At 45.2% G+C, this 26,779-nt stretch overlaps 1 protein-coding gene across 5 annotated transcripts in view; it reads right to left on the bottom strand.

The window, feature by feature from the left end:
- The window catches only part of ENAH (ENAH actin regulator), a 113,507-nt gene extending 87,018 nt beyond the window's left edge, over window positions 1-26,489 (bottom strand). For 2 of the 5 annotated variants that reach the window (XM_036354628.1, XM_036354629.1), the window contains exons 1-2: window positions 26,101-26,488; window positions 10,147-10,259 (exon numbers count right to left, since the gene is read on the bottom strand). In XM_036354628.1, coding sequence (XP_036210521.1) covers window positions 10,147-10,190 — 44 coding nt within the window. In that variant the 5' untranslated portion in view covers window positions 10,191-10,259; window positions 26,101-26,488. Of the gene's footprint in view, window positions 1-10,146; window positions 10,260-26,100 lie in introns of all 5 variants that reach the window. The other 3 variants (XM_036354630.1, XM_036354631.1, XM_036354625.1) reach the window with 2 other exon arrangements.
- Window positions 26,490-26,779: the final 290 nt, after the last annotated feature.

Genomic DNA, 26,779 nt, shown 5'->3' with positions numbered 1-26,779 from the left:
CTTCGTATTCCTACCAATAACTGGAACTTGTCCCAGCAACCATTCTCATTACACTCATCACTCTCCTGACCCACTTACTGTGGCCTGGAGAACCCTCCCTCAACCTACCTCCTGGCATCACGCTAAGTGAAATAAGTCAGACAGAAAATGACAAATACTACAGAATCGGGAAAAAAAAGCCACACGCATAGAAACAGAGAACAGAATGGTGGTTGCCCGGAGCTGGAGAGAGGGGGGAAGGGGGAGATGTTTATCAAAGGGTACGAAGTTCAGTGAAGATGAATGAGTTCTGGGAATCTGACCTTCAGCATGGTGACTAAATGAACAGCATTGTCTCACCTACTTGAAAGCAGTTAACAGGGTAGATCTTAAATATTCTCACCACCCACGCAAAAGATAATTATGTGGGAGTGGAGGTGTTACCTAACCTTATATGGTCCTCTCACAATAGAGCCACCTATCAGACCATCACACTGCATACAAACTTACAGGTCAACAATCTCACTGAAGCCAGAAAAAAAGCACTGTGCACATGGAAAAATAAAAATAAGTGAACCTACCTCTTAAGGAACCATGGAGATTATTTTAGATATCGACCATCGGGACCTTCCAAAAATCCAACCTGTCCTCCTGTGCTGCCTGGGCCTTTACCGACTGCACATGTCCCATCCAGGCCCTCTCATGGACCATATACCCCAGCCCACAGCTCCAGCTGCACTGAAAGCGTACGTGCTACCTCCACGCCACAGGCCTGCCCTCCCTCTCAGAGCTCTACCCTCACAGCCCTTGGCGCCTGGAGTGTTCTGGAGTCTGAAGTATTTGCTGTGGGAGACACTTAAGCTTGCTTGGAGTCTCCCCTTATCTCCCTCTTCAAATCTCTTACTTCAAAAGCAACTGGAAATCGGCTTCTGCCCCCAACGTGAAACCGTTCTGTGTGCTATCATGTTAGGTGTGTAAAGAGGGCGTTTTAACAGGTCACTGGTCAACTCTTGAAAAAGTCCGGCCCGTGATGAAGACCACGGAGCAACACGGGAAAGTGTTCATGATACTGTGTTAAATGAAAAAGGACAGGGAAGGTTATATGCAGATTACGTGTTAAGGTTTACGGGCGACTACCTTCCCCCTACCCGCCCATATTGTAAATTTTTGTTAACATGCTTTTAATTTTAAGTTGGGGAGGGGGGTGGTAGGTACGGTCACAAATTTGATTATGGTGATGACTTCGTCTATAATATTAAAAGCGCAATATGCTACTTAGACCGGACAGCTGAACGACCTTCCGGATGAAGCCGGGGGCTGCGAGGGCCGAGACCCTTACATGAATTTCACGCACCGGGCCTCTAGTAGGTACATACTTGTCAAAACTTATCCAACTATCCCCTTTAAATATGTGATTTAGTATATGTCAATTATACTTCAGTGAAGCTGTTAAAATGTCTAAGTTGTATTAATTGTCTGTGAAACGATGGCAGAACGACGTAAGTACAGAGTAAGGAGAGCTAACAGTTAAAGGCTGGAGGGTGAGGGGCAGTAATCTGCTCCTTAAAATCACTCAAGGGTGACCCTCAAAAGGAAGCGATCACAACTAGGAAAAAAAAAAATGAAAAGAGAAAGAAAAAGAGAGCAACTCTAAAGAGAAATCGCCAACACACACATCCAGTTTACGGAAGTCTTCTCTACTTACAGCAGACAAACCGGCAAGTCCGGGTTTTTAGAAGGAATCGAACTTTTGTATTGCAAGGCAGACCCTGGATTACACTGAAACTCCCCAAAGAAAAGCAGCCCAGAACTTTCAAGACACCGGAGTTCTTAAGGTGGATTTAAGAGATCGTTTAAAAAAAAAAAAAAAAAAGAGGCTTAGAGAAAGGAACAGGGTAAAACTAAGACTTCTGTTCTGTTTTTTAGAGAGAGATGCTTCTTGTGCTGAGTTTTTATATATTCTGTTGTCCTGTTTTTGTATTTTACCTATAGTTAGCAACGTAAATTAGTCCCTTTCACTTGTTTTCTAAACGATTTCCCCCAATTTTTCCTTTCTTTTATTTTGCTTAATATGAGTAAAATAATTCCCCAAGGCACTCAGGTTAACCCTTTTCTGTTGGTTAGCTATTCTAAAAAAAAACACAAAAAAAAAACCACACACAAACATATATTAACCAAAAGCCTGAGGGGGGAAAAATACAAGTCTTTTTCAGAGCAATCAAAAACCCACAATTTCACCTGTAAATCCAAAATACAACGATACTTCCATTAACAAATGTCTTGGAAAATATAGAAACTTTAAATGTTAAAAGCTTCATAATTTGGTGGAGGTTAGACAACCTACCCTAGAGGCAATGAATGAACCTTCTGTTTTCCTCAATATTTCGCAGCATCTTAACTATCTGGGAACAAAGAAGCCAAGATGAAGGCTCCCCTAAAGGGGAAATACCCAGGATCCTGATATTTGTGATTCTTCCCGGACCAGTCCTACTTGGTCTGAGCATCCCTGCTTCCCCCAGTTAAGGGGGAAAGCTAAGCAGAAAGTGCCCTCTGACCTGGGGGGATGGGAAGGGGCTCCCCCCTGAGTCTGAATCTGATGGCGGAGTGCTCCGGTCAACAATGTGGGCATGGGACGTTCTGACATGGAATCCCAATCTCCCTGCTCTCACACATGATCCGTTCCTGAAAACATGTGAAAACAGAATGTATAAGAGCTGGCGGAGCAGTGACAGTCTGAATATAAAAACGAGTTTTCATTCCAAGAGTCAGATAAAAAAGAAAAAAATCCCTGGTTAGGAGATGAACGTGTAGTTTTAAAGACTAAGATCTATGCAATCGCTTTAAACAAGATTAAAAATGTAAAAACAGAGGTAAAATTAATTTTCTAAATATTATCTCAAATTCTAGTTTTCTTGGCTTACCTACAGCAATAGTTAGCAGACAGAAGTGACATTTTTTTCACTGCTTAGAGACTTCACAAAGAAATGAGATGTTGCCTTACCCATTTTGTTTAGAAATTATCTTAGGATAAAAATGAACTCCAGACTATCATTGTAAAGGGAAGGGGTATTACAAAGCTACATTCCTCAGCCAGCTATGTAATCCTATAAATCTAACAGATCAATAAAATATGAATCTTCAATTTCTTCCATCATAAGACTTCACCTTTTACCATAGACACATTTTGTTTTTATTTTTTAAAATGTCTTTATTGATTTCAGAAAGTAAGGGAGAGGGAGAGAGATAGAAACATCAATGATAAGTCATTAATCAGCTGCCTCCTGCACGCCCCCTACTGGGGACCGAGCCCGCAACCCAGCCATGTGCCCTTGACCAGAATCGAACATGGGACCCTTCAGTCCACAGGCCAACGCTCTATCCACGGAGCCAAACTAGCTAGGGCATGTTTTCTGGTTTTATATATAACATAATCTTGCTATTGTCCTTCGCAATCGACTACCATAATGAAGATCTGTTGGCAGAATTCCTTCTCTCACTTTAGAGAAGTGTTCATTCCCCACTGCCCATTGGTGCTCACCAAAGAACCCCAACCCCACTGAAGAAGAAGGGACAATGGCCCAAGCAGGGCTTGTCACCAGCCTTCACCCAGGATTTTTCTATCTGAAGATCCCGGAAACATTCTTTGACGGCAATTCTCCAAACAATGAGAATCTGGAGAAACCATGAAGAAAGACTGTAGTAACAAAGAAGAAAGCCAAAGATAAGAGAGGAGCTCCTGGTCAACCTGTACGAGAGTCCTTCTTTTTTTTTTTTTTTTTTAAATATATTTTATTGATATTTTACCGAGAGGAAGGGAGAGAGATAGAGAGTTAGAAACATCAATGAGCGAGAAACATCGATCAGCTGCCTCCTGCACATCTCCTACTGGGGATATGCCCGCAACCCAGGTACATGCCCTTGACCGGAATCGAACCTGGGACCCTTCAGTCCGCAGGCCGACGCTCTATCCACTGAGCCAAACCGGTTTCGGCGAGATTCCTTCTTAAGCTAACTTCAGTTCCCGTCAGTGCCCACAAAAATCCCGTGTCTGATATACAGACAGAGACAACTGGCTGAAGTACGGCGAGGGTCCAGTTCCATGGGGACTGGAGAATTGTCACCAGAATACCTAGTGACTTGTCCATTTATCTCAAATGCCATTAACATTCCGTTCCTTCTACTTTCCCCTTATTTTTATAAAGGCAAAAATACAGTAACAGGCCAATGAGTTCATACAACGCTCTGCAGAAAGCAATGCTATTGACAAAACTGAACTGTTGAATAGGAAGCTGTACCATCATGCAATAGTTCAAATTATTGTTTGTCAGATGACATACGAAATAACTACACTGAGAGAAAGCAATGGCATTTAATTTATGTGAACATGGAAGGTCACATAAGTGCAATCTTTTAATGAGAGTTTTTCGTACTCAGAAGGAAAAAGGTTAACTTTCTTGGGACCTACCAGAGGGAAAATGATGGGATCTAAAGCTTACAGAATGAGGCTTTACAGAATGTGTGGAAGACATTCGTTGCAATATTACAAGTCTTGTATTTATACTATTTACTAGAGGCCCGGTGCACGAAATTCATGCATGAGGAGGAGTCCCTCAGCCCAGCCTGCACCCTCTCACAACCTGGGACCGCTGTCTCCTAACTGCTCACCCACCTGCCTGCCTGCCTGCCTGATCGCCCCTAACTGCTCTCCCCTGCCAGCCTGATCGCCCCTAACTGCTCTCCCCTGCCAGCCTGATCGCCCCTAACTGCTCTCCCCTGCCAGCCTGATCGCCCCTAACTGCTCTCCCCTGCCAGCCTGGTCGCCCCTAACCGCTCTCTCCCGCCAGCCTGATCACCTCTAACCACCTCTGCTTCAGCCCCCACCACCATGGCTTTGTCTGGAAGGATGTCCAGAAGATGTCCGGTCTAATTAGCATATTACCCTTTTATTAGTATAGATAATTTAGCCCCTTGTGTTATTTTTATGGTTGAAAATCCGAGGAAGCATTCTCGCTGAAATTCCTATTTATCGGTAAGTATAAATTTGTATGAACATATTACACACCCTGGTTTGGAAACATGATATTTAAGGTGTCTATTCGCTAAACCAAGTCAATTAAGTTGTCAGCTCATTCTCTGGCGCTCACAAGAGAAAGCTAGCCAGAAATTTAAATCTGGGAATCGGTAGCACACAGCGGCACGGTAAACCCAGGGCTGAATAAGGTCGGGGAGGAGAAAAGGGTCAAGAGATGCAGCCAATGAGATAAGAAGAACCATGAGAACTTCACCTCAAAGTGGTTCAAGGCCAGGATGGTCAACTGCCCTGAAGGGTAGTATGAGGCCAGAGGCAACCAGGTAAGACTTCCCAATGGCCAGCTTTCAGGAATGCTTTCCCTGGACCTGTCTTCCACTGGGGGGGGGGGGGGCGCGCGGGGGGCGCAGAATTCCATCAGAACGTGACACTCCTGAATTCTATAACCAGCTTTTAGGGAAAAGTCACTTCATCTCCAGAGTTGCTGATGGTTTCCTAAGTAAAGACGTAACGGTGACTGAGGCCACACGAAGGCAGCAGCCCCTGGACAAGGCAGCTACAGAACCTGATTTCAGTGGCCTCCACCCACACACGGAGCCCAGGGAGCCGGGGGAAGGAGAGAGCCACGCCTATTCCCGCCTTGGCGGTCAAGGGCAATGGCATTTAACACACACCCTACTTTGTCCCCTACAGCAGCATGCATCCAAAATACGTGAAATGAAACCTTACCTGGGCAGCGACTGCAGCAACAGGGAACTTCAGAAGCAGTTTAAGAAGTAGAAAACCCGACCCCCCAACCACAACCATCATTCTAGGTCAGCGGTTCTCAACCTGCGGGCCCTTTGGGGGTCGAACGACCCTTTCACAGGGGTCGCCTAAGACCATCGGGAAACACATCTATAATGACATATTGTTTTTGTGATGAATCACTATGCTTTCATGATGTTCCATTTGTAACCATGAAATCGGGGGTCACCCCAACATGAGGAACTGTATTCAAGGGTCGTGGCATGAGGAAGGTTGAGAACCACTGCCCTAGGTGAAATTCAGGCTACAAGTCCAGCAGGACCATAAGTCACTTCTTCCCGGATGGGAAGGTCAACATCAAGGCATTCTCTGCTGCTACCGGCTGTGGTGAAATAGACACTCCGTGTATTTGCTAGCAGGCATGAAAGCGGGTATACCACACTTTTGGAAAGCATTTGGCAACATGACTCAAGAGCTTTTATTTATTTATTTTTATTTTTATTTTTATTCATTTCCGAGAGGAAGGAAGAGGGAGAGAGAGACAGAAACATCAATGATGAGAATCATTGATGGGCTGCCTCCTGCACACCCCCCAACTGGGGATCGAGCCTGTAACCCGGGCATGTTCCCTTGACTGGAATCGAACCTGGAACCTCCCAAACCGGCCAGGGAGATTTAAGAGCTTTTAAAACTGTTTCTGTCTCTTCAGAGATCTAATACTATTTCTGGAAATCTAAAGGAATTAGTCTGCAATTAGGAGGAAAAGAAAAGAAAAGAAAAAACCCTTTGGGTTCATGAAAGCATTACTCATTATACAAAATCACTTTACACCATGTAAATAGCCATTTAAAAGAAAATAGGTAAATTACAGTGAAATATGCAACTAATAAAATTCTGAGCCGTTTTTTAAAAGCACAGAAAATGCAAAACATACCATGTGAACACGGCAAAAAATGCAGAGAGTATCATCAAATGCATATATAAATACATGAAAATAAAAGGAAACATTTTTTTAAAGACGATGCAAACTGTGAAGAGAAATGAAAAGCAAATTGACTGTAGAGTTAGTCTGACTGAGCAAGATGGGAAGGTATAAATTCAGGAAAGATCAAGGTTCAAGATTCTCAAGGTAGAAGATCTACCAGAATACTGTGGGCTGGGGGAAGTTCTTTAGTTAAAAATGGGGATAGAGCCCTAACCGGTTTGGCTCAGTGGATAGAGCGTCGTTGGCCTGCAGACTCAAGGGTCCCGGGTTCGATTCCGGTCAAGGGCATGTACCTGGGTTGCGGGCACATACCCAGTAGGGAGTGTGCAGGAGGCAGCTGATCGATGTTTCTCTCTCATCGATGTTTCTAACTCTCTATCCCTCTCTGTAAAAAATCAATAAAAATATATTTTGTTAAAAAATGGGGATAGAGATAAAGCGTCAAGCAGAGTTAGCAAAAAGCCATCGACTGCAAGTTCAAATGCCACCTTATACTGTTCTTTTCTCCCTGTCATTCCTGCCACCTTCTGGTGTATGGAATGACACTCCGACCAACTGAGCCACACCGGCCAGGGCTAAAGAGCATGAATTTAGAAAACACGGAACAGACGATCAATGCCAATTGGCTTTAGACTGCTGATGGTGTCCTGTTGCAATTCCCTAATGGCAACGTGCCTCCCTATATATTTGTTATTAAACCACCAGAAAATAATTCGCCTTCTCCGTACACTCTAATGCAGTGGTTCTCAACCTTCTGGTCCTTTAAATACAGTTCCTCATGTTGTGACCCAACCATAAAATTATTTTCGTGGCTACGTCATCACTGTCACGTTGCTACTGTGATGAATCGTCATGTAAATATCTGATCTGCAGGATGGTCTTAGGCGACCCCTGTGAAAGGGTCGTTCGACTGCCAAAGGGGTAGCGACCCCCAGGTTGAGAACCACTGCTCTAATGGAAGGACCCACAGGGAAAATGGCCCAGAAACAAACTTGAAAAGGGGGAGTTAAATCCCTTCTATATGATGAGCCATAATGTCTATCGTTTCAGACACCATTAACCATAACATAAAATACAAACCGTATCCTTTTCAAATATTTAGGGGAAGAAAAAAAAATGTCTAAACTATGACAGGCCAAACGAAATTCATCCGAAATTCAAAACCCAGCTTACACGTGTTCACTTCACTTGGTAAAGCTACAAAAATATAGTGTTTAAACCGTTCTTACCCACTAAACAGAAAAAGTGAATTCCAAAAGAGGGCAACGGAACAGTGGCTGAGAATTCTGGTTCCTCTCATGGGCGCCCCTCTCTTCTCACTTGGAACATAACCACTTACCTTATAGGGTTGTTATGAGGATGAAAAGAGTTATTTTACCTAAAGCGTTTCGAAAACGGCCTGGACTACATCACTAGCTAGTTGCTACAGGCCACTTCTTCAGTTCTGGAGATGGACAGAGGTGACGATGGTTGCACAACAACGTTAACGACCTTAAAGCCACGGAACTGGACACTTAACCACGTTAAAACGGTAAGTTTTATGTTCTCTGCATCACCCACTCGCTGTGAGAACATTTTAAGTTCTCCTGCAAGAAAGTAAACTATCAGCTTCAACAGAAAACTCTACACAGGTTTAGGATTCCTATAAAAATCATCGTCATCGCCCTGACCGGTTTGGCTCAGTGGATAGAGCGCCGGCCTGCAGACTGAAGGGTCCCGGGTTCAATTCCAGTCAAGGGCATGTACCTCGGTTGCAGGCACATCCCCGGTAGGGGGTGTGCAGGAGGCAGTTGATCGAAGTTTCTCTCTCATCGATGTTTCTAACTCTCTATCCCTCTCCCTTCCTCTCTGTAAAAAAAAAATCAATAAAATATATATTTTTTTAAATCACTGTAATCCATTAAGGGATACTGGGTCTGCACTTTTCCAAATAAATTTCAAAATAATTTGTGGCTGCTATGGTCGAGCTCTGATGTTCAGATGAACTTGAATTCCCAAACAAAACTTTCCTTGTTGGAAGTTGGCAATGGCGCCCTTCTTCCGATAACAAAATAAAATTAGTGCTCTAAACCTGAAACAACTTGGAAACAGATCTATAAAACCCTTTCTTTGAACACACGCATTTTGGCGTACCTTCTACCACAGAACAGAAAGGCTTCCAGCCCTTAAAAGTGTAACCAATTACAAAAAGCAACACACAAAAAAAATCTTTAAATGCCTATTTTTAAAATAAAACCTTGCAAAATAGCTCGAAACCACTTCTCTCGGATTACAAAATGAGCATGTGGTGAAAAGGGCCGGAGAATACCAATTTACTATACCCTATACTGACTGACAATGTTGGTTGCCTAGCAACAGGAGTCTGCAGTCTGAAACAGCACAGAACAACTTTTCTTGATGTGCCAGGCCACAATTAACCCCATCAAGGCTGGAAAAGTATGCAAAAACACATTTGCCTCGACAACTCCCGACCTCAGAAGCCTAAATGATATAAATTCCAAAAACTATAAAATCTAAAGCACAAATTCCAGCCTATTTACAACTTGAATTATCCATGATGCCTTCCCTCTCAATGTTCCTTTTATGTACTAGCAAAAAAAAAAACCACAAACAACAAACTGCTATGCGATTTTGGGACACATTTCTTTCAAAAGCATCATCTCCAAGGGCTGTGTGGGTTTTTTTTTAAACAATCCTACGTCATAGCGTAACCCATCTTTCGTTTCCTAATTTCAAAAAGAAGTAATCTGATCCTTTCTGAAAATCAAGCACTATAATTTCCTAACAATTAAAATCTTCTCCCACTTAAAATTTATTTGAACTATTTTTACGGACTGCCTATATAGGTAGCTAGTAACATTTCACAAAACATTTTTCTTTAATAAACATCTACTTCATCTAAAGAACAACAACAACAACAAAAAAACACACATTTGCAGTGATTCTTAAATAGCTTTAAATACTTTTATTGTTTGAGGGTTTCCTCCTTCCTTTCGAGAAAGTGAACCGGCTGCCCAGCCCCACCTACGTAATAGATTAACTACAGAGAAAATCCATTTGCAAGGGCGGTTCTCAACCCTTTGGAAGGCGAGAAGGCCCCTTTAAATTCATTCATTTCTCCTTTTAACATATGTTGTCGGAGAAAATGTGATTCAAATGCACTTCGAATCTACTGGCTTTTCAATTAATCTGGACGTCACCATAACCGCGGCTCCCTATGTACTTGACGTATAAAACATAGGAAGGCTGGCATCTCTGGATTAAAGACAAAGAAAGGGTGGTGAACATCAGGGTTCGAGTGCCCGTGAATAAGCCAGTCCCGCAGCTGACCCCAGAGCCCACACATGGGAAGTGAGTCCACCAGGAAAGTTCACATGACGGAAAGACACAGGGGGAGAGCACTTACAGGTATGCAAGTGAGACCATGCTGGGGTCAGGTCCGCGTTCCATCACTCACTAGCCTCGTATTCTCCAGCAGCGAGGGCATTCATTAGTGAGGATACCTACCCTGCAGAGTAGCTGTAAGGGTTAGAAGAATAATGTGTAGAAGTATGTAGCACATGAAGTCTCATGCATGCACCTGTCATTCCAAGCCCGATACCAGGGGTGGGCAACCCCTGGCACGCGTGCCAAACACGGCACGCCAGTCACTTTGGCTGGCACGCGAAACCCTCTCTTATAATCTCCCATTTACAATGGTGAATCTTTGTTCTCAGGGATGAATTTTGTTGAGTCTCGTAAGAGGAGTACCGCCTGACGGATGAAAGCAGTAGCTCGTGCGTATCTCTGAAGGTCACGAAATAGAAACCTGATGTGAAACCTCTGTCATCAGTGATGCGGCAGCCAAAGTCCCACTGATAGTATCAAACGGAGTCCTAAAGTTTTCTGTCGGACCATCAGTGTACATGTACACATTAAAAAATAAATGTATTTTTCATCATCATAGACTGTGTTTTTTGTCGCTCGAATGGATTTTATTATTTCTTCAAGGTTCCTCACATACGTACACCTTAAGAGATATCAAGTAGGCGTCACATGTTCTCAAACAATTCGGGTTGGCACGCAGAAGAATTGTGAGTCAGAGATTTCGCTGGTTTTGGCACGCACTCACAAAAAGGTTGCCCACCCCTGCCCTATACAATCCAGCCCAAGCCTGCATTTCCCATTCCTTTGTGTACCAAGTCCGAGACAGTATTGGATATCATCTCGAGGACGGAAAATGAAATGTGCGAAGAGGGAATTGAAAGGTAGAACAATTAGAGGCCACATAAAGTCATCAGAGCAAGGTCTCCGGGGTGACACGGGACTTGATTTGAACCTCAGCTGTCATTTACCAACTGTGCGATCAGCCGAGTCACGTAAGCATTCCAAGCATCGCCTCCCCCCGCCGTAACATAGCAATGGGGGCGCCCACCCTCAGGGCTTGTTCTAATTCACGAAATTAAATGACTCACATGAAGCCCTTAGCAATTTGCCTGGCCTGTCTTTACATGAGCAACAAGCAATCGCTATCATTTATCAAATTACCTACTTACTTTATTTACCTAAGTAGAGAATATTAAAGCCCTAGCCGGTTTGGCTCAGTGGATAGAGCGTCGGCCTGCGGACTGAAGGGTCCCAGGTTCGATTCCTGGTCAAGGGCATGTACCTTGGTTGCGGGCACATCCCCCGTAGGGGGTGTGCAGGAGGCAGCTGATCGATGTTTCTCTCTCATGGATGTTTCTAACTCTCTATCCCTCTCCCTTCCTCTCTGTAAAAAATCAATATATATATTTTTAAAAAGTTGTCCTATGTAATTGGCTAGCCCACTCGGTATGTACCCAGTGTGAGCAAAGGTTAGTTACTCAAAGATTAGTCTCAGAGATGCTGCAATCTATAGCCAGGGACTCGTGCCCTGTGCCAGGCATATGCTGGCTCTTCACGGGGACTGGGCCCTTCGGACCAGTGAGAAAAACTGATCAGCCCTTTGGGACACAAAAGTTCATCATGAAAATATCTTTAAAAACAATGAAATACAATTTCTTCTAAAGTTGTTGTGTGTTTTTTCATTTCACTTAGGTTAAAATTCACAAATTGTTGTTTTTTATCTTCAAGTAACTCAACACTGAGCTTTTATCAACTGACTTTTCAGGGTACATTTTCTTTTCTGAAACACTGTTTACAAACTGCAGCTGGGTTACCAGGTTAACATCTAAGGAAACAAACAGGTACAAGTCTTTTGTAATAAAAACAGGAAATAGCACCATATTTTTTTTTTTCATTTAAACATAAAACATTTAAATGTTTTAAATACACTGACCATGCATCCTAGTATCACTATTAGGGGAAAAGGCCAAGGGTGAGCTTCTAGCATCTAGTGTTCAGAGGCCAGAGATACTAAACATCCCACAAGGACCAGGACCAACCCCCCAACACAGAATTATCTGGCCCCAAGTTTCAACAGTGCCAAGGTGGAGAAACCCAGATGTACAGGCAGGCATTCATATCCCAGGAAAAAAATACACTACTGTAAACTCTCTTTCAAAAGAACTAGGGATACCCAGCTCTCCCAGCACCATTTGTTAAAAATATGATCCTTCCCCCTATTGAATGAATGGCCGTGGTACCCTTCTCAAAAATCAAGTGACCAGCCCTAGCCAGGAGGGTCCCAGGTTCGATTCCTGGTCAAGGGCACATGCCCGGGTTGCAGGCTCGATCCCCAGTAGGGGGGGTGTGCAGGAGGCCGATCAGTGATTCTCTGTCATCATTGATGATTCCCTCTCTCTCTCCCTCTGAAATCAATAAAAATATATTTTAAAATATATATATATATATATATATCTTAAAAAAATAAATGTTCTTGCCCTGGCAACTATGGCTCAGCTGGTTGGAGCGTCATCCCATACACCGAAAGGTGGCAGGTTCGATTCCTGGTCAGGACACATACCCAGGATATGGGTTCCCTCCCTGGTTGAGGAGCATGCAGGAGGCAATCGATCAATTTTTCTCACATCGATATTTATCTCTCTCTCTCTCTCTCTCTCTCCCTCAAAATCAGTAAAATGTAAGAGAAAGGAAATTTGCTTGTGTTTACACACACGTCTGTTACTTGCAGCTGAAAACATCCTAACACATAACAATCAGTCAATACATGGAGAAGGTAACGAAGAGGAGATAACAGGAAGTCAAAAGAAAATAATCTGAATATCTACGTAAAGGCCCTGGGCTTTACTAAGGAAGCCCTGAGCCTCTGGGCAAAAAAAAATGCCTTTCTAGGGGATCATACTGGAAAAGTCCATCGCACCAGGAAAGATATCGTCTCATGCCATCTGGCAATTTTTTAAGAAAAATATTGGGGGGGAAAAAGCAACCAACACTTGACTCATTCTTCTGCCATTCCAAGAACTGAACACATAGTTGCAACCCTCACATGAATGTTTTCATAATTTTGTTTCTTTTTTCCAAGATTAAACCATTTTTTCCCCCCCAAAATAAAGCCTTTTCTCCTTGCCCCTGCTATCTTTGAAATGTTGCTCCTATTCTAGGTCAGTTCATTCTACACGGGCTTTGTTCTTGAAACTAATTATTTTAAGAAAATAAAGAAACTTTCTAGGTGAAATCATAAAGAAAAATAAATCATTTGCTCATACATCCACGTTTAGAAAATCCAAATACACACCTCAGTTCCTAACAGTTAACCATTAGAGTGGCTCTGGAGCCTACTGGTTAAAATCATGGGCCCAGGGCCCTAGCCGGTGTGGCTCAGTGGATAGAGCATCGGCCTGCGGACGGAAGGTCCCGGGTTCAATTCCGGTCAAGGGCATGTACCTTGGTTGCAGGCACACCCCCAGTAGGGAGCGTGCAGGAGGCAGCTGATCGATGTTTCTCCCTAATCAATGTTTCTAACTCTCTATCCCTCTCCTTTCCTCTCTGTAAAAAACCAATAAATATATTTTTAAAAAAATAAATGGTTAATATGTGAAGTACTTTAGGCAATAAGTATTCAATAACTGTTATCTATTATATTTCAAAATCTACGAAAAGTGAGGAATATAAATGCCAATGTTGGAATTAAGTTAATTAACGAAGGAAAATCTTTTAAAAACACAAGCACAGCCCTGGCCGGTTTGTCTCAGTGGATAGAGCGTCAGCCTGCAGACTGAAGGGTCCCAGGTTCGATTCCGGTCAAGGACATGTACCTTGGTTGCGGGCACATCCCCAGTAGGGGGTGTGCAGGAGGCAGCTGATCGATGTTTCTCTCTCATCGATGTTTCTAACTCTCTGTACCTCTCCCTTCCTCTCTGTAAAAAAACAATAAAATATATTAAAAAAAAAAAACACAAGCACAACCAAAATCAACACACAGAAAAGTGCGAAGAGATGAATTTACAATAAAAATGAATGAAAACCTTTAATTTCTAAAGCTATAAGAACTTTTTAAAAAGTGCCCTATCGAACACAGAACCTGACATGTTACTGCACTTTACTAAAGATGAAATAAAAAAATATGAATATTAGTGAGAAAAAATAATGGAAAACTCCGTATTATAATAGGGTTAATTCTTTCTCCCCGTGTTAATCCGTTACTTTAACACAATTCTAATTAAAACTCCAAAAGGTTGGGAATGTAATTTCTTTTTTCTTTCATCTTTTTGTTTTAACTTATAAAAATGACTCTAAAACTAACCTAAAAGAATATACTAAATGAGTCCTAACCGGTTTGGCTCAGTGGCTAGAGCGCCGGCCTGCGGACTGAAGGGTCCCAGGTTCGATTCCGGTCAAGGGCATGTACCTTGGTTGTGGGCACATCCCCAGTAGGGGGTGTGGAGGAGGCAGCTGATCGATGTTTCTCTCTCATCGATGTTTCTAACTCTCTATCCTTCTCCCTTCCTCTCTGTCAAAAGTCAATAAAATATATATTTTTTTAAAAAAGAATATACTAAATGAAACAGCAAATAAAGTTTTGGGGGAAAAAGTTACCAACAGTCATTTCCCTTACTAGATATTTAAAAAAAATTACAAAGTTAGAGTAATTAAAAGAGTGAGGTCCTAGCATAGAATTAGATAACGGATGAGTCCAGTACCAGAACCAAGTGTGGGAATTCAGTATACAGTGAATGTTGCATTTCCAGTCAATGGAAAGGGATGGATTACTGAACAAATGATGCCGACACGTGACCATTTGACATTTAAATACTAACTTCCCATCTTATATTAAAACTAGAGGCCCAATGCACAAAATTCATGCAAGGACCTCGGCCCTGGCAGCTCCGGCTTCATACAGAAGGTCAACCAGAAGGATGTCCGGTAGGTCGTTCAGCTGCCCGGCCTAATTAGCATATTATGCTTTTATTATTATAGATAAATGTCAAACGGCTTAAGTTTAAGTAAACATCAATGAAACCATAAAAGTAACAGAAGAAAATGTAAGTGAACACATATATAATTTTAGGCTGGAAAAAGCATAACAAAGACAGATAAAGACGGACAGATCTGATAGGAAATTTTAAAATTTCTATGCCAAGACAAACAGCCCAAAAACAAGTGACACATTTAGAAGGGAAGGTGGCAGATTTTACATCATGCCCCCAATGAATCACACTTCTTGATACGACCTTGTGTGGTCTCCTCCCCACACTGACCATGTGACTCGCTTTCAAGGGACAGGGCGCAGACAGAGGCTTGATAAGAGCTTCTGCAGTGGGACATGATCTCATCATGGTAGGCTGCTATCACTACGTGACAGACAGACAGACATACCACATGTACCCACCCAAGGAATAAAAATATGTATGAGTCCAGGTAAGACCAGCAGAAGAACTGCCCAACCAACTCATACATGTGTTAACTAGGCTTTGAGGTGGTTTGTCAGACCACAATGGATAACTGAGACAGCAGATCTGCATTCCCTCCTTAAATAGATTACAAATCATGACAAGAAAAACTAACATCCCAGAGTGAGAAAACAGGCCAAACACGTGAACAGGTGACGGACACGCAAACAGCGATGGCCAATAACCACGTGAAGAAAAGTTCGACGCTACTCATAATCAAAGAAATGCCAGTTAAAGCAAGGAGATAACACCTTGGGGCTATCAGATTGGCAAAGATTAAAAAGGCTGATGATCGTGCCCTGGGCTGGGCAGAATGTGGGGGCGCTGGCGCCCTCTCACCTCTTGCTGCTAATTCGGTAATGTGTATCGAAAACGGATAGAATTCGCTTCGGTCTGGTCATTTCCCTTATTAGTCACTCAGCTACTTATTCTGGACTCACCGGGGCCTGTGCTGGGAACTAGGAATTCAGCCCGAGCAGGCAGGACCTCAATCATTTTGGTTTGATGTTATTTGGGGCTTTATTCGAAGAGCACCTCAATGCCATGAAGGCTTTAGCAAGGGAGTAACTGTATCTGATTTCCGCCTGAAGGTCATCCTAGCTCAGCGGTTCTCAACCTGTGGGTCGCGACCCCTTTGGGGGGCGAACGACCCTTTCACAGGGGTCGCCTAAGACCATCGGAAAACACGTCTATAATTACATCTTGTGTTTGTGATTCATCACTATGCTTTAATGACGTTCCATTTGTAACAAGGAAATTGGGGGTCCCCACAACATGAGGAGCTGTATTAAAGGGTTGCTGCATGAGGAAGGTTGAGAACCACTGTCCTAGCTGACGCATGGCAGATGGAGGCCAAGGATGGAAAAGAGGAGACACTGACTGGTCAGGTGAGAGTGACAGCGGCCTGGACTTGAGAGCGGCGGTGAGAGAGCGAGAAGCAAATGGAGGCTGTCCTGCCTGAATCTGCTGATAAGTACGAGAAAGGAAAACAGAAATACTACTTGATCTTTCCTCCTGGGAACTGGTCCTAAAACATAAGTACGTGTGCAGATGCAAAATGTCCGATATGTGCGCAAAGACATGTATCCAAAGATGTTCACAGTAGTGTTTTTTATAACAAAAATAATGGGGGGAAATCTCAAAGTCTATGGCTGCAATATCCAAAGCATGGTGAAAATACTGTGCAGTTACTTATCGTAAATACTCTGCAGATCTGTACTTAGTGGTAAGATTTGCAAGGAAAGGGGCCAGTGACAATATAATATAGTAAAATTCCACCTTTACATAGTATGATCTCAGTTTTATTGAAAACACACTCATACACACATACAAGCACATTTATGGCTGCATAGATGCAATATAAAAATGTAGAAAGCTACATATCCAAACATCAAAATTCTAGATGGTTTGATTTAAGATCTTTATACTTTCCATACTCTCTAAAATCTATGCAAAACCTGTACTGCTTTATAGTGGAAGGGAAAAATAAAACAATAAAATCAAAACAACACTTATCAGACACTTGGACAACAGTAATTGGTTTTCTCAAAATACTGCAAATACAACGATGAAAGAGACCACAAAGAAATACACATAACTTCAAGTGTTAAGTGACAACCTGGAATTCATAAATCTTCAATTACTGAAAACTGAACAGTGCTTGCCATTCTAGTCTCACAGGAGAGAAAGGGACAGCTCAGGGTTGCAGAATAAAGGAGACTCTCAAAAGTAACCCATAGTTCATCATTATTTAAAAACCTGCTCCGAAAGATCCCTCCGCCGCAAAACAAGCAACCTGGACTCCGTGGAGATTTGACCTAAAGAGCCATTCATTTTATGTCCCTTGTGTTCTGGGCTTCTTTATGAAGCTGGTCCCCTACCAGGTTGACACAAAAAAATGCAGATACCAAAAAAAGGCAGGAGGAGGCTGAGGGCCTGGGAAGCTCAGTGAGAGGTTGCCTTCATCTCATCAGATGTGCTATTTGCCCAGACGGAACGTTCCAGAAGGCCCTGAACCACTGAGCACATGGCTCGGACCATGTGCAAATGGTCTACTTCCCTCCCCATAGGAGACTTCATTCCCTAAAGACAAAACTTCCTTGGTGTTTGAGATGACTGACTCTCGCCGCCCAGACTCAAGTTTCCTGAAGATTCTGCCGGATGACCCTCGTGGACGTTTATCCGTGACTTTAGGCATCTTTTACTCAGAACAGGGCCTCCCAGAGAGAGAGACGTCTGCCACCTTCACATGAAGATAAGGCTCCAAATGTTCAGGCGTCTCAAGGGCAGCAGGACCAAGGTCTCCACGCCACACTCACTCCCCCCTGCCTGGCTCCCCCCACAGAACACCCCAGTGCTTCTGCCTTCGGTCTCTCTTCTTTAGGAAACGTGAAGATGTTCATTTCAAATGTGAATCCAAAGTAAGAAAAACATCAGAAACCATGCAAAGCATATGACACCCTCTTCTGAGCCTCTCCAGCAGTGGTTCTCAACCTTCCTAATGCCGCGACCCTTTAATATAGATCCTCGTGTTGTGGTGACCCCCAATTTCATTGTTACAAATTGAACATCATTAAAGCATAGTGACTGATCACAAAAACAAGATGTAATTATATATGTGTTTTCCGAGGGTCTTAGGCGACCCCCGTGAAAGGGTCGTTCGACCCCCAAAGGGGTCGCAACCCACAGGTTGAGAACCACTAGTCTACAGTCTAGTTTGTAAGTGAAAATAATAGTTCAAGGATAGGGGGAGTGGGCGCTGAGATCTAATCCCCAGGCCATAACATTCACTCTTGCAAAGTATAAAATTCAGTGGCTTTTAGTATATTCAAAAGGTTGGGCAACCATCACCACTGTGAAATTCCAGAACATTTTCATCACCCCAGAAAGAAACTCCATACTTATCCCTAACATTCACTTCCCATCCCTCCTTCACTCTCCCCGGCCCCTGGCAACCACTGAGTCACTTTTCTGTCTTGACAAATTTGCCCATTCTGGGCATTTCCTATCAATGGAATCATACAACACGGGGCCTTTTGTGTCTGACTTCCTCCACTTAGCATGAATCAGTACTTGATTCCTTTGATGGTCCAACAAGTATTCTACTCGGAAGAGGCCACAAGTTGATTCTCCATGGATGGGTCAATAGACATTGGGGTCATTGCCACTTTGGGGCTATTCTGAGTAATGCTGCCATCGCATCTGTGAACAAATGATTGGGTGGACATGTATTTGCATTTCTCCTGGATCCATACCTGTGAGTAGGACTGCTGAGTCATGTAGTAACTCTATGTTTACGTTTCTGTGTGTGTGTGTGTGTGTGTGTGTGTGTGTGTGTGTGTGTGTGAATATATTTTTATTGATGTCAGAGAGAAAGGGAGAGGGAGAGAGAGATAGAAACATCAACAATGAGAGAGAATCCTTGACTGGCTGCCTCCTGCACGCCCCACCCTGGGGATAGAGCCTGCAACCTGGGCATGTGCCCTTGGCAGGAATCGAACCTGGGACCCTTCAGTCCACAGGCCTGACACTTTATCCACTGAGCCAAACCGGCCAGGGCTATAGGCTTACGTGTCTGAGGAACTGCCAAGCTGCTTCTAAAGCTGCTGTACCATTTACGGTGTTCTTTACATTCCTAACATAAACTTAAGAGATGTCAGACTTTCATAGAAATAGGGGATTATTCTTATCAATCCCATTTTTATGTGCCAAGTGTTATGCCAGGGTTGAATATAATTTCTGATTTAATTCTCCCAACAACTCCGTACCGCAAAAGTTGTAACCATTTTTAGAGAAGAAATTCCGATCTCAAAAAACTATAGCCTACTCAAAACGTCAATTCGCTAGGAGATGTCAGAAGAGGGTTCAAACGCAGGTTGCCTTCAAAGCCTGAACTCTTTCCCCTCCATCATGCAGCCTCTACTACGCCGAGCTCTCGACAACATCCTCTTGGAAAAGCGACACGCTAATGAAACCTATTAGGGCCGTTCTAAAATAGAAGCGTCCCAACCTACAGCTCTTTCTAGAAAATACAGGAGAGCTCTAGCGTGATCCGCCCCCGCGTTTATCTACAGATCACCTAAGCATTATCCAGATTAGCTTCTTCCAGCGAAGCTGTCTGCACTGACACATGCACAAAAAAATCTGGGTATCTTCCGCTATGGACTGAAATGTGCCCCCCCACCCTCGTTCATATGTTAAAGCCCTATTCCCCCAAATGCCCCAAATGACTTCATCTGGAGATAGGGCTTTGAGGAGGTAATTAAGGTTAAATGAGGTCATAAGGGTGGGGTGTTAATCTGGTAGGATTGCTGACCTTGTAAGAAGAGGAAGTCTGTCTGTTTCTTCTCTCTCTCTCTCTCTCTCTCTCTCTCTCTCTCTCTCTCTCTCCCTCTCCCTCTCTCTCTCTCCACCCCCCATTCATTCTGGCACTGTCACCTCAGACTTCCAGCCCCCATACCTTTGAAAAACCTAAGTTTCTGTGATGTAAGCCCCCCAGTCTATCGTATTTTGCTATGGCGCCCCAAGCTGACTCATTCATACAGCTCCCTTCCTGAGTATCGCACGCCAATCAATTTACCAATCAGAGCAGCTTTCTTTATAATTGCAAGAAAACCAAGAAAATGGGGGGGGGGGGGATTGGTATTTGAAGGACTTGATAAGATTCCAAAGGCAGGCATGACATGGAGTAGAAATAAGCTAAACCAACAGACATGCATAAAACTTCCTGCTCAAAAATATTTACAAGTCCCAAGATTCAAAAGACCAAAAAACACAGAGTGATGGCCCTTCTATTCCTTCGGGGTTTCATGAGAAAAGTCAAGGAAACATAGAATCCCCTCGCAGGGGCTTTGGAGTGACGCAAACCCGAATGGCACTCTTTCTGGCCACTCCTGAGCTTGGTGTTGGAGCGAGAAACAAACTCTCCATCTATCCCTGTGGCCAGGGTGCTGTTCTGTGCGTCTGTTTGAACTAAGTCACTTCAGCATGCACTAAATGCCCAACACGATCTTACACCCCGGGAGTATAGCACCCAGAAGAGCCGTAGGACATTGCAGGTGCCTCCGAAATGATGGTTACTACAGTCAGGGGACCGATTCTGGAAAAGAACATGCCAGTCAACGTCAAAAGTTTACGTGAGCACCCAACTACTTGCCAAATATTTTGCTGGGACCGTGAATATAAAAATGCAGTCCGCACCCTCCAACAGCTTACGAGGAAGAGGGACAGACAGGTGCAGGGAATTGTAAAACGATGTAATAAATACGATACAGAGCATAGAGGAACGAACACCCAGCCATAGCTGGGAGGGAGATGAACCAGGGGTGACTTCCGAAGTCTGACAAGGACTTTCCCTTCTTGCTTTCTATTCTTCTTAAACCCTTCTTTGGGGAAGCACCCACTGAGTGTGTACAGCCTCAGCCCGGATTCTCTCTCCTTAACTTTCCCTTCCACTCCATTCCATCTGTCAATTTCAAAGATAGGGAAGTGGGGGGGGGGGGGGGGGGCGGGGAGCAGCTTTAAGTTGGCTAGGGAAGAGTTTAAGTACCATTTCTCTCCCCACAATCACATAAAAATTGAGATCCCATTTTTTCCAAATACTTCCTACACTCATGATAAATACTGGGTGCCCTACGAGTTCTACAATCCCCTCAGATTTAAGCTGGGTATAGGATAAGGACCCAAAACCATCAGCCCTACCAGCCAAATGGGGCCTGTCTGGGTAGTTTGCTAATTCCAAATAGAGTGGTTCTCAACCTTCCTAATGCCACGACCCTTGCATACAGTTCCTCAGGTTGTGGTGACCCCCGATTTCATTGTTACAAATGGAACATCATTAAAGCATAGTGATGAATCACAAAAACAATATGTGATTATAGATGTGTTTTTCCGATGGTCTTAGGCGACCCCTGTGAAAGGGTCGTTCGACCCCCAAAGGGGCCGCGACCCACAGGTTGAGAACCGCTGAAACAGACTAACGGGGGTCTCCAAAGCCTTGAATAATGAATGGCCTTCGGTCCATTTTCTCCACTAATCCACACGCGTTCCGAGTTGTACTCACTTACTGAAGGCCTACAATGCGAAACAATGCCTACCTACAAGGCAATGAGGGTCTCCATTTTAATACCCATTTGGCTGCAGTCCCTAAAATAAACCTGTGTGGGCAAGTCACACACCCAACAGCTCCAAGGACAAGTGAAGACGCACAGGAAGACAGGCATCCTTTCCCGGCCAGCTCACTGGACTCAACTATCCTGCAAAATAACAGAATCACCTCCATTTCTACCAGTTTGCTCAAGCAACGAGTCAGCATAAGGAAACCCTGGTCTTCCGGGCACCAACCACTCTCTGAAGTGTTTACGACATTCGTCACCACCATAAACGAAGGTAACAACATCCCAAGAAGAATCTCAAAGACTAAAAATACCCAAGGAAGGAAACGGTAATGATCTATTTCCTCGACTATAAAATAAGAAGGCTGAGCCTGGCCGGCCTGGCTCAGTGGTTGAGCGTCGACCTAGGAACCAGGAGGTCACGGTTCGATTCCCGGTCAGGGCACATGCTCCAGTTGTGGGCTCCATCCCCAGTAGGGGGCGTGCAGGAGGCGGCCGGTCTATGATTCTCTCCCATCATTGATGTTTCTCTCTTTCTCTCTCCCTTCCTCTCTGAAATCAATAAATACATATATAATAAAATAAAATAAAATAAGAAAGCTGGACTAGATGACAGGTAATTAAGCAGCATTCCAGGGAACATTCTCCAGTGCCCCTGGGACCCAGGTCCGATCAAACATTACTCACTCATCATGGCCGGCTTCCCCATCAAGCCCAGAAATGCATCTACCAGGATGTCTGCGCCAACGAGGCAGCCACTACCAACCGGAGTCAGGAAGCAAAATGTCACCTACCGCCGTTCTTGAACTACATGAAGGCCAGAAAGGTGAAGCCAACTACCCACAAAGTTTAGATAATTCAGCCTCAAAATAAGAAGAGTAACACAATGGTAGAACCCAAGAATCCAAAGCACCATCTCTTCTAATATTACCATCTGACTCTCGCTACCCAGTAAAGAATTATCCCCGTTTTCACATATTTTAAACGACGAATCGGTGAAATGATGTGATGAGGCCGAGGTCATGCAGCAAGCAAGTGGCCTGGATGAATCCTCACAACCCTACGCCTTTGGACGTGAGACCATCACCGAGCAGGGAGTGAAATACCACCAGTGGTCGGCAAACTCATTAGTCCACAGAGCCAAATATCAACAGTACGACGATTGAAATTGCTTTTGAGAGCCGAATTTTTTTAAACTTAAACTATATAGATAGGTACATTGTTATTAACTTAATGAGGGCACTCCCAAGGCTTAGGAAGAGCCACACTCAAGGGGCCAAAGAGCCGCAGTTTGCCGACCACGGGACTAGACTATTTAATATGGACCCAAGAATAACGTCAAACCAGAATCACCTGAGCTCCTCTCAGCCCCACACAACTACGTTAGATCAGACAAGCTCCTCTTTTATTTAAAAAAAAAAAAAAAAAACACACAAGCAAACAAACAAAAAAACTTGAGTCACTAACCACTTAGTAAAAAAAAAAAAAAGCAATTATTTAAAAGGCATACACCAAAAAGTGGGATGTTACCCTAAAAATACCAGTTTGGAGGATCTCAACCCTTTCACCGTTTTGTATACAAAATGCGCTGTCTCGTTTTTCAAATTCTCATCTATCTTTAAGCAAAGCACTGAGAAGTAATTCTACGCGCTGCTTTTAACGCGTGTAGAACGCCTTGAAGACTGTTTCAGGAACGTAGAGTGTTTGTTCTTCACTTCCCTTCTGTACAGGGATTAATCAATGACATTGCATGGCAATAGGCATGCTATTCCTAAAATTAAAATCATCTCAGAGATCTGATCCCAAATACTTAAACAGTAACACAGTCATCATCTCCTCTCTTCCGAATCCTGACCAGCCCGAGTGGAAATTCCTGCCTAGGCATTCCTATTTCTGGGTGGCCTGTAAAACATCAGAACGACTCCTTAATATAACTAAAATAGACCCGATTTAACCGTATAGCAGTTATGTCCTACGGCATCCTGGAGACTAAGTCAAATATTAATATCGCCCGAAAAGCCCACGGCTCCAAAATATCCCAAAGCTTTCTGGCAACCAGCACAAAAGCCTTTTAACCCCCGAATCAGACCAGCCTACCTTCCCAGATCCCGGAGAAAAGGTGTACACGCGTCACACAGCCACCTACCGATTAACCCAATGCCTTCCAGAGTGAGAAGCCGATCCCTTCGCCTGCTTGTAAATTATTCAGAATTAGCCTACAAAGAATTACTGTGGGCTGCGTGAGCCAACTTCTCAGGCCTGTGGACCGTGTTCTGGCCACATGTATGCTACTGGAAAGCATCAGCGCGAACCCTCCCTCTCTACGTTCCATCAGGACAAGAGCAGAAAAAGGGCTTAAAAAGTACAAGTTACTTTTTATGAGAAAAGGCACTTTTAAGGGAAGACATCATTGACCTGTGACGGACTGACAAGAATATATATGATAGAGATCGTACACTTCACGGACCACTCTCAACGGTGACTTTTTTTTTTTTTTTGAATCAGAAAACTTGACAATCATTTTCTTTACAAATATCCCTGTTTCACTGTTTCACGCTGCTCAGTGTTGAGATAAGTTTACCCGAAATTTGGGGGGAAAAAACAGTGGCTTCTAATCTACAAGACCCTGAGAGCATTACATTTTTAAAGGAGAAATGAACAATGTGGAGTAAGGCATAACATTGCACCTGTTTTACTGTAGTTTGAGTTTTCAATGACATTAGTAACTTGATTTAAAAAAAAAAAAAAAAAAAAACAACTAATGGCTCAAGTTTTCCAAGCTGCATTTTACAAAGATTATTATTATTTTTTTTTTTTTTGGTTTGTATGTCATAGTCACATTTTAAGCTGATCCATTACATTTGAAAATAACTCATGTGGAATCCCAGAGGAGAAGGGAGTCACTTAGAGACACACAGAATTTAACCATTTTTAAGGCCACGCAATCAAGACCTATAACTTGGAACCAGAGAAAAACATTAATTCAAATTAACAGGAAACTGAAATACACGGCTATAATCACACACACACAAAATGTATTTAAAAAAATGGGACAGTGTTCAACCGTGATAAAAAAAAAAACAAAAAAAAACACACAACAAAAAACACCACCAACAAAAAAACTAAAGTTAACGGGGAAGCTACTTAATTTGCGAAAGAATTCCAATGACATGACATTTTCTCGCCCCAGCACAGGAACTGGTAGGGTATATCATTCAAATTTCCTTGCATTACATTACAAAGCTCTTGGCGACTGTTGGCCATGAATCTTTAACACAAAGGAGACGCAAATCCAAGTGAAACTGGTAAGACTATCTCTCCCAGGACACAGAAATGGAGTAACTGACTTGATCCACAATTGTTGAGCCCAAAGGGAGGGCCTACAGAGCAGGAATGATAACGCAGAACGGATCGGCCTCCAGGCTACCCACCCAGTCCCACTGCTCACCAAGTCGAGCACCAATCCGATAAGGGAAGGTTATGGGCACACACCAGGCTTAGGAATGGCCGGGGGTTGGGGGGGGGGGGAGCCCCTCCAATGAATGACACCCCACCCCACGGTTTATTCCCTAATACACAATCGGAGAAACAAAAAAAAAGAAAAATGTCACACCATAGGTTTCCTCGTAGCCATTAAACAGGTCGATTACGACGGTGCGTTCAGCCCTGATCTGGGGATGAGCACATTTAGCCTGTTGTATTGATTACTAGGGGGGGGTGGGGGGGGAGCGCAGCTGCTGCATTGCAACAAGGGCTGCCACGGAGGCCGGAGAGGAGAGGGCTTTTGCAAACCAACCCCTCCCTGCCCCCACTCACCCCCCCCCCCCCAACTAACTTCTCCCGGTCTTCCACGGTCCCCCCCTTCTAAACCTCAGACATTCTCCCCCTCCCTCCCCTCCCCTCCCCTCCCCATCGGGAGATGCCCCCTCAGCCCGCCGTCCCCTCCCGCTCTCGGAGCGCTTCCTACCCGCAGCGATTTCAGGTCCCTGCAACTTTTCCTCCTTGTGCCATTCCACCCCGGAGTCGCGTCCTGAGAGCGCGCGGGGTGGGGGCAGCTCGGCGGGGGAACCCCTGCGCCCAGGACCCTCCCCGGCGCCCAGGTGGGGCGGCCCGGGCGGGGGAGGGAGCGGGGCGCAAACTGAACGCAGGCTGGGGAGCCCTGGCGCCTGGGGCGCATCGAGGGGGAATGGGGGGACCCTCGAGGGGACAGGGGGACCGCCGCCCAGAGACCCTCCCGTCCGTCCGTCTCCCCGCACCGCCCCCCCCCCCCCATGAGGGGCTGGGGAGGGTTAGGAGGGAGAAAGGGAAACGAGAAGGGACAAAGGAGGAGGGAGCGCAGCCCGGAGAGCCGGGAGCCGCGCGGGGAGGGGAGGGAAGGCGGGTCCGAGGACGGCGGCTCCGCGGCACAATGGCCCCCCCGCCCGCGCCCCTCACCTCATGGTGCCGGCGCCCGGGCTTCCCCAGCCGCCGGGAGACGCCGAGCCCGGGGTCCGGCCTCCAGGGGCGGGACGCAGCGGAGAGACGGGGCCGAGCGGCCGCGGGGCTACACCATCTCCGCGCACAAAGCGCGGCGCCGGCCGGAGCGCAGGGAGGCGCGGGCGAGGGACGCGGCGAGGGGGCGGGAGGCCGAGCGCCCCGCGGTCCCGCGGCCGCCGCAGCGCCCTCCTCCTCCTCCTCCTCCTCCTCCTCCGCCTCCTCCGCCTCCGGGAGCTTCCTCGGCCGCCCTCGCAGGGGTGCCCGCCGGGGCCGCCGCTCCCCAGGCCCGCGCCCGCCGCCCAGGCCGTGAGCACCGGCAGCTGCGGCCGCCGCGGGGGGAGAGTCGGGATCGCCGTCGCCGGGAGCCCGGGGAGGCGGGGCGCGCGGAGGAGCACGCAGGCGCCGCCCTCCCCCTCCTTCCCGGGGCGAGGGGGCGGCGCGGGGGGCGGGGAGGGGGCCGGGCGCTCCCCCCCCGCCGGCGGCCGGGCCCCCGCGGGCTGCGGAGGGCGGGAGGGGCGGGAGCGGGCCGGGCCCCGTCGGGCGGTGAGGCTCTTTGTTGCTTCCCCACCCGGCCCCCCGGGATTGGGGCTGTCCCCCCCTCCCTCCGCCGAGGGTTCCTCGCCCGGGGTTGTCCTTG

Source organism: Myotis myotis, unplaced genomic scaffold (assembly GCF_014108235.1).
Source record: "Myotis myotis isolate mMyoMyo1 unplaced genomic scaffold, mMyoMyo1.p scaffold_m19_p_21, whole genome shotgun sequence".
Classification (NCBI taxonomy): Eukaryota; Metazoa; Chordata; class Mammalia; order Chiroptera; family Vespertilionidae; genus Myotis; species Myotis myotis.
The sequence above is the reverse complement of the archived record's forward strand: the minus strand, read 5'-3'. Positions and strand labels throughout refer to the sequence as shown.